Source organism: Trichoplusia ni, chromosome 6, assembly GCF_003590095.1.
Source record: "Trichoplusia ni isolate ovarian cell line Hi5 chromosome 6, tn1, whole genome shotgun sequence".
Taxonomy (NCBI): Eukaryota; Metazoa; Arthropoda; class Insecta; order Lepidoptera; family Noctuidae; genus Trichoplusia; species Trichoplusia ni.
The window spans coordinates 12,509,221-12,522,844 of NC_039483.1; the positions used below are offsets into that span (position 1 = coordinate 12,509,221).

The 13,624-nt window shown below is 33.9% G+C and overlaps 1 protein-coding gene across 2 annotated transcripts in view; it reads left to right on the forward strand.

Moving 5' to 3' along the window:
* Positions 1-13,624, forward strand: part of LOC113495472 (carbohydrate sulfotransferase 11-like) — a 602,728-nt gene that overhangs the window by 60,919 nt on the left and 528,185 nt on the right. The window contains exon 2 of one of the 2 annotated variants that reach the window (XM_026874238.1): positions 7,115-7,549. In XM_026874238.1, the coding sequence (XP_026730039.1) occupies positions 7,512-7,549 (38 nt within the window). In that variant the 5' untranslated portion in view covers positions 7,115-7,511. Of the gene's footprint in view, positions 1-6,762; positions 7,550-13,624 lie in introns of those variants that run through there. The other variant, XM_026874239.1, reaches the window with a different exon arrangement.

Here is a 13,624-nt window from a genome sequence, read left to right on the forward strand (position 1 = left end):
TGTTGACTTAAGAATATCAATGTTTACAGTTGAAAATGTTTTGCAGTTATAGTCCCAAAAACCAAGCTCAACCAGTAGTGTAGGAACTTGTTCTATCAATAAACTGGTGCTTTGAAAGAAGCTTCAAAACTCCAATATTTATTTAAAGTATGTCAAACGCACTTATACATGGCATACATATGTAGATTATGTAGGTATTGAAGCTATCCATTGTGGTAAAATATTTTTTGACCATAACGTTGTTTAAGTCCGGCCAGATATAGGTTGCCTCTACCTCGTGTATGATTTTTTTAGGATTCTGTGGTCGAAGGTTAATAATGGGCCGCTATGTAAGAGGTCCTGCCGTCTGACTGTGATAGTAGGATAGTTGAAATTTTCACAGGTGATTAAATTTTTTGCGAAAAGTAATAAAAATGTTTATCGAGGTTAAGTAACTAATGTCGCGAATCGGACTAGCATGTGGCCGGTATTATTATAATAGCCATAAATGATGAACTGATTTGACGAATCTAGCTAACACAGCCTGATTGACGGGGTAGAAAAAGAATAGAGAGGGCATTACCTTGCATAATATCAGAATGATTGAGAGGAAGAAGCTATTAGCTTTTTGTTTGCTTACCAAATCATGAACGAAAAAATATCCGTTAAGAATTTGCAGCGGTGCCGCGCTGGTCTAAAAGATGCCAAAGAGGGTTTAAAATGTTTTTGGGCTTTTGGAACTCCCATAAATTCAAAGAAAACGAAATATCTGTACTACTTTATGTCGGTCTTAGGTGAGAGCGCGGTATTTCCCGAGAGTGGCCGCTTATTTGGCTACAAGCTGACTTTGAGCGGACCAGTACATTAAAAATAAATCTATGAAAAACAAACAAAGTTCTTAAGTATGTATTGTGTGTGTAAAAAGAATGAAACAAAAAAAATATTTTCTGTTATAACAAAATTGTTTAGTATTTATGCCAGTTATAATTAAACATACATGAGATTATACGTTATTTCTACGTATATTGTATATTCATCAAAAAATCATTTTCAAATAAATCTGATCTGTATGTATTCCGGTTCTCGAAAATTTCAAACAATTTAGTTGTCACGTTGTTTGTTTTGTCACCAGCTTGATTACGTGAAACACGCGAACGATATTACAACTTTCGTATTTATAATTTTTGTTGAACTCGATTTTACATTTGATTTGCATACATTTCAGTAGTAAACCAATTTGTTGAATCTTTGATTCTTGTATCACAAAATAATAAATCCTAGATATTATTTATTTATATGTATTTCTTAATCAAAATCCTAAAAAATGCTATCTAACAATGCTGTAAGTAGTTCATTCATTTGAAAAGTTAACTCAAGTTTGACCAAACGGGATTTGAATAATAGAGGAACGTTCGGTTTGTAAAAGTAGGTCGGCAATCGAACGCGACATGGTATTGTTGCCTCCGAAAATCAGAGCTTATTGACTGACAGTTCATTGTAGAACATTCTAACCTCGTGTTTACTTTGCTGGATTTTAATCCACTTTACACAACTCAAACATATAATTTACCCACCATCCAATGATTTCCTCCAAATGAATATAGTAGATGGAAACTCTGAATACTCCTCAGCATGTAATATAATTCACCACACAACACTCAGAGAAGTGTCACGTCAGTTCAGAGCAATTAAACTGATATGACATGTCATGTCTTGTAAAACCACTTCAGTGATGAAATTAACCGTTCGTAAACATAGCGTGTAGACACACAAAGGAAGGGCGAGGTTCCTCGTGCCTCGTAAGGCGTCTCGACGGTCGCTGGCCTGGCCGACCGCCGTTAACCCCTTAAATGCAGTCTTACCTGCAATATGTAACCCTATTAGCCATTTTCCGGGTGCGCTCGTCTCGCTATATTCATCTTTATGCCTCAAGACATCGTGTCTCTTCAAATATAGGTCGGGGAACAATGAAATGTGAAATTCCGTCGTTGCGGGACATGGTTATAGATTTTGTGAGTTACTGTAGCGCGTTTAATGCTGATGTAAGAAAATGGACGGATTAACTGATTAGTGTAAAACTGTTTTAAACTAAATATTAATTATAGCTCTTATTATAAAAACCTTCTAAATTAGCTTCTTGTTACATCTAAGGTCTTAAAATTAATATTTTCTTTCTACCCCCAAATTAGTTAACTATATTCTGTAGAGGAGGGTACGAAAAGAAAACCTTTTTCCTCGATTACAAATGTGTCGTTGCGTGATCGTAAGACGTTTTCGGTGTAACGTGTCTCGGTGTTTTTGTTAACGTTTCGTTGATTACCTGTGACCAGTTATAGTGATTATCGAACTTGCTTGATGTTAGCTTGTATATCTCTGTTTATCAGTGTCTGTATTTCTCGGAAGGCTAAAGTGAGTTATGTTGCAGCCAATCCACTATTTGATTAAGTAATGAGTACGCAGGAAAGTTTGTTAAGGTCATTCTAGACCTACGTAAATAATTGATTACATTTCGTTTCCAATTGAAAACTCTGTGCATCAGTCATATTTTGTATTTTGTCACAACACCTTTATGTTCGTTCATGTTGTGTAAAAATCACACAAGTCAGTTCACAAATTAGATTATAAAGTTCACATTTTTTTAGGTTATCTGTAGAAAAAAATCACATGCAATTTTGCCACAATACCCTAAATTTCGAGTGACGGTCATTTCGTACAATTTTATACAATCCATTTAGATACATGCCGTGAACCAACACGCCGCGCGCTTTCAATTTTTCCGGGTCATTCATTTGGAAACGAAATATTGGGGATCTACCTGCCTTGCTTTTATAATAGGCTGAACAATCTGAGGCTAAAATACTTTTAAATGTTATTGTTAGTACTACATAAAAAAAATTGTTTGCCTGTTTTAGCTATGGACTGAGAATTTGATGTAAATCATACGTTTCGGAAATGTTGATGACTTTTCTATTGTTTAGTTGCCGCCATGCAAAGTAATAAATCTTTAAGTAAGAAGTCACTTCCATATTTTTATTGCACGAAAATTTATTGATTTACAATTATTCAGTTTTTACCTATTGTAATAATAAAAAGCACGTCTTACGACTATTGTTAATTTGACAGTGACAAATTATACGGAGGTGCAATTAATATTAATAGTCTGACATCAATTAATGGAAGTTGAAATTATGGAAATCGTATATTCGGGTTTGCAGTAATAGTCATAAACGGGGAACATACTCGTACCTACATTGACATAAGCTGATTGAGTTTGTTACGTTCACTCGAATGCTTTGTTGATGTTTTCAGTCTATTTGCTAGAAGTGAACCGTGTGATTTACGTACATTTCGAACGTTGAAATTACTCTTATTTAAATACTTCATATTCAAAACATACAGATTTTGTTTTGTTTTTGTGTTCCCTTTATCCGAAGTCGCAGTTTTGATAAGGTTCACTCATTCTATACAAGGAAAGCGTCTATGGCCCCGTAGCTCCCGAACTGATTGACCGATTTCAGATTAGGTTATTTTGTTTTAAAGATAAATTATGTGCGAGTGTTCTAAGACGTGTTTGATGAAAATCAGTTTTGGAAGTTTGGAAGAATAACCGAATACCTGCAAATATACTCAAGTGGGGATTCAAATGAAAGCGCACTGAAATGGAATATTGATGACTTAATCAAGAGAGTTCTTAGCTTCGTATGATGAAAAAATTGGTGGTGGGAAAATGGGATATGGAAATTCGCTTGTCAAGGGAGAGTATCAATTATTACATCAGAGATGATTTGTCTTATAGGTTAGTGTCGGTTTTTTTAATTTTAATTATGTTGCCTTTTTTACGTATGGCCTGAATAAACTTGATATTAATGTCGAGAATAATTGACGTGAACCAATTTTGGATCAAATTGGATTTCCGAAAAATTGACTGATCATTTTTTTTGTTAATTAACAGATGGCAAACTCGTGCGTCATTCTTGTAAATCTGAGCCGTCAATCATATGGTATTTTTGTCGTTATGTTTGGCTTACAATGTTATATCTTGTTTTCAATTAACGTCAGAATATTTTGTTTTTATGATTTACAATGTGAATGCACATGCGTTGAAAGCTGTTCTGTACGTTGTCGATGTTGAGGGCATTAAAAAAAAAAAACTAGATGTGATGATCATCTCAGCTGTAGCGCCCTTGATTGAGTAATGGATCATAATATATTTAATTTCATGTATTGGCACGAAATTCTGAACATCAAAATTTTCTACTGAAATATGCTGCTGTATCTACAGTCCTTCGTTTATAAATATTCAAACCAATATACAACAGGAACCCATCTGTAATTCCTATACATATTTCTGCTAACGTCACAAAATCATTTCTTTGCAATTTATTTCAACTCTCTCGACCTTTTTTTAGTCTTGTATGGAGGGTTAAAAATAAAGTAGTCGTTGGACCCTACTGTTTTATTTTTATCTCTCGAGGGTTTAGGTAAACTTTGAGCTGTGGCAACATCAGGTTATTTAGGTTTTAGGCGAAATCTAATGACAGGTTTGAATATTTAATACCATTGTGTCTGGGATTTAGCCTTTGTTGTTCATTAGTGTTAATTACAGAAACTTTTAACTTTCGATGTGAAACTAATACTTTGAAGTTGTAATTTTAGTAAATAAATTAATGAACGAAGGTTATCGTAATCCACTTCTTTGGATAAACTTAAATCGAAAATTACATTTACATTTTCGAAATACTATTAAACTTCTTACGCAGATTAAATCGAATGGGATTGGGACTCCTAAAATATTTTTACTTTTCACGTCTAGTCAACATTCCCATTAACATCCTAAGTAACTTAGTAGATAACAGTTTAACTTGATGTTGACCCCAAAACTCTAAATAATTCACGGAAAGTAGCTCTATTTTCATCTAAGTACACTTTAACTAAGTTTAAGTAATCTTAACTTCAAAATTAGTGGCAGGTGATCCCTAAGCAATTAACATAAGTGTGATAGTTCGTTTGTTAGCAGCTGTTCTACTGATAAACTTTTACTGGATTTAGAGAAATACGGAGAAATATTATACCAATGATTCCAGTATCACTCATGAATAGAGTTAAATACGATGGCTGTTACGAAAAAGAAAGCGCTTCAGAGAGCGCTTTGCAACTAATTGTATATGTTATATGAAGCTAAATGTATGTTTCCTCTCAAAACTATGAATCAAAATATGATCAAACTTTGTTAGAATTTCCTTACGACACCCTTGAGGGATTCTGACTCAAAAAGCAGTAAACGGGTGATATATTATTTGTAGTTAAGAGTTATTAAATGGAGTGGAATGGAATCACAAATTTAGCTACTGAAAAAATACAGCAAGATGGGTCGATGACATAATAAAGGAGTCTGGATGGGGCTGGCACAGAACCGTAGAAATTGGCATGAGAAAGGGGAGGCCTATTCCCAAAACCGGGAGGAAATAGGCTGTGGATGATGGTGATGATGATTATAAAATCAATACATGAAAATAATGACGAATGAATTTTTTTTTCGAAGTGTAGTTCTATAACATCAATATTACTTTTACACGCTGTTATCGGGATATCAAACGTCAAAAGTACAATGCCTTGACTGACATTCGATTAAACAAATATTTTTCGAGTATTCTGCAACTGAAAAACTATGTTATAAAATGTGTATTCGTAGAGACACTTGAATTAGTTAATATTTCAGTCCCAGGTACCAGTTAGAAATGATGTCACTTCTGGAAGTTCACTCGGAACTTTGGTTTATAACTTTTTAATGGGTTTTTGCTTACACACGAACAAATGAATGAAACATGATTGAGCGAGGATTTTATGGCGAGCCAATATGGAGCCAAAAAATATAAAATTCTAGAGAGCTGAGAGGAACAAACATCCATACATATCAGATTTTCGCGTTTATAATATTAGTAGGATAATCAGAAAATTTAGCTTTATAAATGGAGTGTGTTCTGTGTCTACCAGAACACTAAACACTTATTTCAGAAAGCAATTATGTGGGAACGTTCCAGATGCGAAGCCTATTAAAGTAATTAATTTAAAGCCGACGAAATCAATTGACGTCCTATGGAAAGGTATCAGTATTCGCCTTGTTGTGTCAAAATAATTTATGATGTCCCGAAAAACAAAGCATTTGGTATCCAGCAAGGCTTTGTTTGACCTCAAGCGTTTCGAGTTTTCTACTTTATTCCCAAAATTAGAAGTTGTTTGTTTTAAAATGAAGTTAATAAGTTCGAGAATTATTTGTGGAAAGATAAATTAAATTTCGTTATGATTATTGAAGTGTGATTGTTCACAATAATGAAGTTTAAATGAATGAGATGTAAATAGCGTTCTTTATGCTTACGCAAAATTCATCATCAGCCTATCGCAGTCCACTGCTGGACATAGGCCTCTCCAAGTGCACGCATACGCATTGTTACGCAAAATTATGTTAGGGTATTTTTTGTATCTTATCGTACGATTTTGTAGAGCTATCGGAGTTTCGTACGCGTAGCACCCTAAAGGGTCCTGTTTTGACAAGTCTGTGTGATAAATATGTTTACTTCCAAAGAAGTACTTAGTCAAGCAATCTCTTATGAACTGAATAATTTTACGGAATATCTCCGAATATATAAAGGTAGATTCCTATATCAGAAAGTTAATATTAGAAAATGGTAGCAAAAAGCAATTCGAGAATTACAATTGAGGTACAGAAGGGAATCTTTAGCTTTTGGTTATTCAGATGTTACGGTCAGATACGCGACCGATATTTTTGTAATATCTCGGGCTTTTGTTGAGTATGTTTCTCTCATATTACTTTTTCAATTGTACTTTTACAATTTACGAACATAAAGCTATTTGTTTGCTGTAACGTCAAAAGCTGGTAATACTCGATGACTTTAATTAAATCGTATCAAGGAAGAAATACTAGCTTTTTTAATTAGTTATCATACTAGATACATACTAGATACATTTAACAGAACAATTATGCGTATGTTTCCTTCTTAGTAAATCTTGATAAAACTTTATTAAGCACTATATTTTTATACACATTGCCTAGTGTAATAATTTCATCAGTAAATATTTTCTATGTACTTAAACTAACAATACATTTTTGTTATAGTTTCTCGTCGCTGGTGCACATAGCAAACTAAAAAAATCAACAAAGTGATCCGTGATTTCAGTTTTAACTGTATCAGTGAAAATATTTGACAAAATATCTGAAGTGTAAATAACGTAAAATTGTAATTGTAATATTAACTTGATAATTTAAATAAATAGGCACTATTATTCACACTAAACAATAAGTACGTAAGTGACAGTAGTGGAGATTATAAAGTGAAGAGTGTTATAAACAGTAAAGGGTAAACAAAAATAGTGATGTCTGCGTGCGTGGTGGAGGAAGGGCGGGAGGAGGGCGGCGGCGCGTGCGCACTGGAGGCGGGCCCGAGCGTGGATCGCGACGAGGTGCCCGAGCGCCCGCGCAGGGAGGTGCTACTGAGCGCGCGCGGACGACGCGCATGCTCCGAGCAGGGACCGCATCCCAGCTTGAATTTTCGTAAGTTTTAGTGCTAAATGTGTAGAAAACATGTATGAAAATCACCCTTATATCATAGTATCACCTTATATTTTAAGAGCAACTATTCCGAAGTGTTGTTGAGTGGTCGACTGATGATTGCGTAAACAAGTGTCGTGAAGAGATTCTGCATGTTTGTTATGCTTTAAATTATCATAAGTTTTTGTAGGACATTTTTGTTTTGCTAAATGTGAATAAAAATCAACCTTACTCATTTTACTTTAAAATCAATTTTCACTTCAGTGTTGTAGAGTGAACGACTGCAGAATATGTGGCATGAGTGATGAGTTTCATCAAGAGATTATACACGAAAACATTATTATAAATTACTGAATGTGTGTTTAAGCTATAGTGAAAACTCAAATCATTTTTGTATCTAATAACATCATTTCAAAATCTCATCGTTGTATAATCATACAAAGGTATGTTTTTATTAATAATAATGCAAGCTTTCTAAGTAGCCATCACTTTTCGAGATAAGCATAAAGATCCACTTTTCAACTAAGTTCTTTATTGTGTTAATTAGCTGTGCACGAAATCAAGAGAATCTTTAAAACTTTACTTAGCTTTTAATAAGTATTGAAACAATATTATTTGTACTACTAAAACAACAAAGTTAACTTTAGCATTAAGTAAGCATTCTCTCTATATACTAAACTAGCTTTTCGCCCGCGGCTTCGCCCGCGTCGAGGTCTGTTATATCGCGTTTCTAAGAGAACTCTTCAAACTCCGGGATAAAAACTATCCTATGTTCTTTCTCAAGGTCAACTCTATCCCTGTACCAAATTTCATTAAAATCAGTTCAGTGGTTTAGACGTGAAAGCGTAACAGACAGACAGACAGACAGAAAGACAGACAGAGTTACTTTCACAGTAAGGATTAATATTATTCTGAAGAGATGAAAATGCGATAAAATGCCTCAAAATACTGATAAATCAACATTATAAAACAACTATAGTACAGAGTCGTTCATATCGTAACACATTAATACGTGTTTGTCGTCCTATTAGCGTATTTATATTGTTATCAGCTTATCTAAATCTGAAACAACGTAAAAACAAGCTGTGTCGTGGCACTCGTGTCGCAACGACGAGCCACGTCGGTCAATAACCTCAAGGGAAATTAGCTTACATCGATCTTTCTATAAAAAATACAACACATGCTTAATCGGCTTATGAACGATTAGATTTTAATTTATTGATTTCAGTTCTTTATAATGTACACCATAATGTTACATAGGTGGTGAATTGTTAAGTAAGTTTACAACTCATTATGCATTGTAAAAGTAGGAGAGAGCAGGAATATGCATTTCTATATTTTTGTATTGTGATATTATCTCTCTTCGAATATATAAAATTCCCGTGTCACGATGTTAGTTACCGTACTCCTCCGAAACGGTTCGAGCGATTTTTATGAAATTTTGTATACATATTGGGTAGGTCTGAGAATAGAACAACATCTATTTTTCATACCCCTAAGTGATAAGGATTCCATACATTAAAAAAAAAATTTTTTTTTGGACGAAACGTTGTTTTTATTTTTTTATAATGTGACATTATAAATACATACAACTAGAAAAAAAGAATATTCGGCAAAACAACGTTTGCTGGGTCAGCTAGTAATATTATATATTGTTCGCATTTTATATAATTTTACTTTATTGGTTATTTTTTTTGTATACCTACTATAGTTCGTGCGTTATGATTTGGGTGACAGGTCTCATATTCCTTGCTACGCAAATTTCTTACAAGTAAACAATAGAAGAAGCAAACGAAATAAATTATTTTATCCTGTCAAAAAAAATGAATTTTAAATAATAACGGAACAAATATTATTTATGTTATTAACTGTAGTATATTTTAATGAATGTTCATTTTAATAAGGATCAAATTATGTCATAAAATTGTCAGATGCATGGAACGGAACTTTTGTCAATAGAGATTGACACTGTTGCACTGTTGAATACGCATATAAAATTTGGTGAAAATCGGTTGAGTCGTTTCGGAGGAGTACGGTAACAAACATCGTGTCACGGGAATTTTATATATTAGAGATGGAAACAAAATAATAAATCTGTTGTAGTAATACGCCAATCACTTAGTGAAAGTTTGTGCCTAGAAAGTAGGCTAACTTTAGGTAAAATAAACTCAAAGCTAAAGTCGCCTGGAACGTGCTTCCGATGGTATTCTTAGACTTAACGAATGCAAGAGGTATAGACGCTTACTCGTACATTATATTAAAAGCAATAGTTATAGGTCTCGGATCTCGTTTTAAAAGTTGATGGCATTTCTGAAATGAAATTTCTTCCGTCAAATTTTTCATCAATAAGGCGGGAATTTATTTAGCTCGTAAACTTTATGTCACCACTTGAGATGTTGCCCCACTTTAAAGAAGGATCGTCGAAATCGAGACGCTATTAACAAAATTATCGCTTTACGTAAACAATTTCTAAATCCATTTTAAGGATTTATTTTTAAATGCTTTGTTGTATGAGTACTTATTAATTGAGTAGATAGATTGATTTTCAGTTCACACATTCGGACTTGAGTTGTTTTCCTTTTCATTATTTCTGCCCTAGGATTACGTTTTCCTATAGTCCATTTGCTCATAATATTTTATTCGTAATTTTTGAGATATATATCAACGATTTCATGTATAGAAATATATATAATAAGGACAGTTCGAAGATTGTTGGCTCTTAAAAACCGCACTCTGACTTCTGGCTTGGAAATAAGTTGTTGACTAATATGGCAGTCAGTCCTGTCAGAGATGCTATGTCTATGACGGACAGATGATTGGAAGGGATATACTGGACAAGGAGCTCACAATTTACAAGATTAACAATACGGAACCTGGAAATATAGAACATTTTAAAGTGTATAAACAAGTAGATCAGTCAAAATTTCTTGCCCTACTTCCAGCAATTCTTGAAATCTGATGCGTAATGAAACTGACAAAACAAACCGTTGTTGCTGCACGACAATTCAGCTTTTCTATATCGGTCACCCTGTGTTTACATAGCTTGTGGCGATTCCGTATTCTACGCCGTAACTCCTATCGGGCCGTGTATGTTTGTATTTGCATTCCCTACTTGCGTACTACCGTGGCGTGGACGTCATTTGTTTCTTTGCATGGTTCTTATGTTCTCACCACATAACTATGGCGTTTATCGCAGTTTAAAGTTAGAAACAAGGCCTTTAAATGCCAAGCTTTAAATCTTGATTTCAAATAGTAGAAATAGAATCTTTGCAAAGTTTTCTGTCCGTTTTCTGTCTGCCTGGCTGCAGCAAAGCTGTATCTCGACAACTGTAGCTAGCTAGACATTTCACATTTCGTATTTTTTGTAGCTGGTAAAGCTAATTTTTGCATTTCAACCTTGCACTTTGCCTTTCAGCATTGCTTTTAATGGCTTAAATAATCCTTATCCTCAAATCCTATCCTTAAATAACACCATTTCCGTTTGTTGGTTTACAAGTAATCTGTTCAAGTTGAATGCATGCGAATCTAGCTCACATCCTACGCCATTCTATACATAGATTTTATGTCTCCAGTGCTAAAACGAATTAGTTTATTTTATAGTTCATTATCACATGCGTGAGTAATATTGGTTTGTTACACGTCACTTTAAGCCCGATGGGAAATTTTGGTAACACTATTTCGGTTGTAATTAAGTCTGAATTGATCTCTCGTGGCTGATAAGTCAGTTGACTGATAAGGATACATGGTTTAAGGCAATTTCACTATAATTATTGCTTTTAGAAAGGTAGTAAATTGTACATTTGCAAACGTTTTAAATGTTTGCAAATGTTGTTCGTTAAGTACGATACGACTTGAATCATTCATAAACAGACCCAAAAATTGTATGCTTTTTTAAGAAGTGAATCCTTATAATTTCTGTCATTCAACGTTCCATGCAGACGTTTCAATCTTGAGCTAAGTTAAGTCAAAGTTTTCGTATTCGAATCACATTCCTTGGATCTGTGGCTAATCCGCTGTGTTCACAATTAATGTCTGCCGTCGACAGTGCTCACGTCTTGCGCAAAGAACCTACCACCAGATCTTAACGTAAGATTCTATCAGATGTGAGAAAGAGACGACGCTATAGGTGTTTAGTGTGCTGTCTCGCTTCTAAACTGCAACAATTTTACATGAAGAGTTGGTGAACTGAACTTCGTAAGCGAGAAATGTGAGAAATATAAATCGATTGTTGCTCGGTCAACGCCAGGAAATAGATTCCCGGCGACTTATGAAAGCCACAAGTAGAGTATTATTCATTTCAGTATGACTAAGAAATGTAACGTGCGCTGTCAAAGGGGATGAATAACGTTTAACTGTTTTAATGGGAATACCGCCTGCTGATTTAATTATTTATTAAAGCTGGAATCTTTATTTAACATTAGCCAGCTATGTTTTTTTTGCTTGTGCTGTATTGTTTCTGAGCTTTAAAGTCGTATTTGTTTTTTTTTCTGGTGTTTCCATTTTTTATAGTACTGTAGTAGTGGAAAGTTAAAGGGAATTTAAAACAATTAGTAATTTTGATATTTAGCAAACGGTACTTAGTTTTTGCTAGCGAGCTTAGCGGGTTTTCGCTTTTGTCGACTTTTGAACACATAATGAAAAGACGGTCCTAGTGTGTTCGTGATAAAAGCATGCGCAATACAATACATTCCAAATGAACTGTTATTATTTCCTACGTTCTATAAAAGTACTATTAAAAGCCTCGACATGTCGGCTTATAATAACTTGCCTATTTTTTTTAGAAGGTAAGGCTAAATTAGCTTCATAGTATAAAACCTTTTTCTTGGAAAACAATGTGGGTTATTCCAGTGTTTAATACGTCAACAGCTGTTAATTTGCATGTAAAAAGCAATGAAAAGGTTGGCACTGATCAATATTCTGTAAACAGACCGTGGTTGTGGGACCTGTGGCGTACTATGAATAAATTCAGGTCTTGCTGAGTCAAAATGAATGTGTCACAAACATCAAAGAAGTTTTGATATGAAGTTAAGTTTGGTATGGTGCTGGCATATTTGATAAATAAAAAAATAATATCATAACTAAATCCCAACTGCGCACACTTTAGCTTACCTTAGAAGTAAATTTAAAAAAGGTCCACAGTGATGTGACTCGTAAAAGTTTGGCAAAATGACAACTTGCAGGTCGTTCAAAAAGGAAAAATAAAACGCAATCGATTAAGTTAAAGCCGTCCTATAGATTTATAACTGCAATTTGAATTTATTATTCTTTTACCTACTTAATTAATTGCTTGACTATTATCGTGGTATCTACTTCTATGGAAGAGTTTAGCACGTAACGCAGAAATATAGAAGGAAGTGGAATCACCACTTCCTCACTTGTTTTGTGTAAAGATAACAATTAAACAATGATATTGAAACAACTGACCTCCAAGATACATTTTTTTTGAAGAATCATCTAACGATAAAACCAGATTACTCAAATAATATAAGTTGGTTTTTGAACAACGGCCGTGTTGCACTTCCCTTTACTTTATTGCTCCGTTATATGTGAGCATGTTATAGACAGCTCATTAAGGCGTTCCAATTGTTTTAACAATAAAACGTCGTCATTTGTAGTTCGAGTAAGAAAGCTAGAATTCTGAGAATTCATCTTTCTTAGCACATAGTTGTTTCGTGCACAGTTTTTAATTACTTAATTAATGAAATCATGTGGTGATAAAAGCTATTTTCATGTTTCTCATATGATGAAATATATGGGTCGAAAATTATCAATTCTATGGTATTTGACTCGTAAAGTACGCTAAATTGTTGCCTTGTTGGTCCTGTAAAATAGATTGTTGAGACATATAGGCATTCTAGTAAGAAAAGTAGCCGATTTGAGCATAACTTGGAAATAACAACGCAGATGATTATTAGTCTATTCAATTCTCGATCCATAAATTAATCACTTTTGTAGTTAAACTGAGCCTTATCACAGTTTAAAGTTTTAATTAATTTAGTGCTGGTTTTAGAAGATTATTATAAATTAAAGTGTATTAAAGTAGACATATTATCTTTTAAATAAACATTAGTTACATGT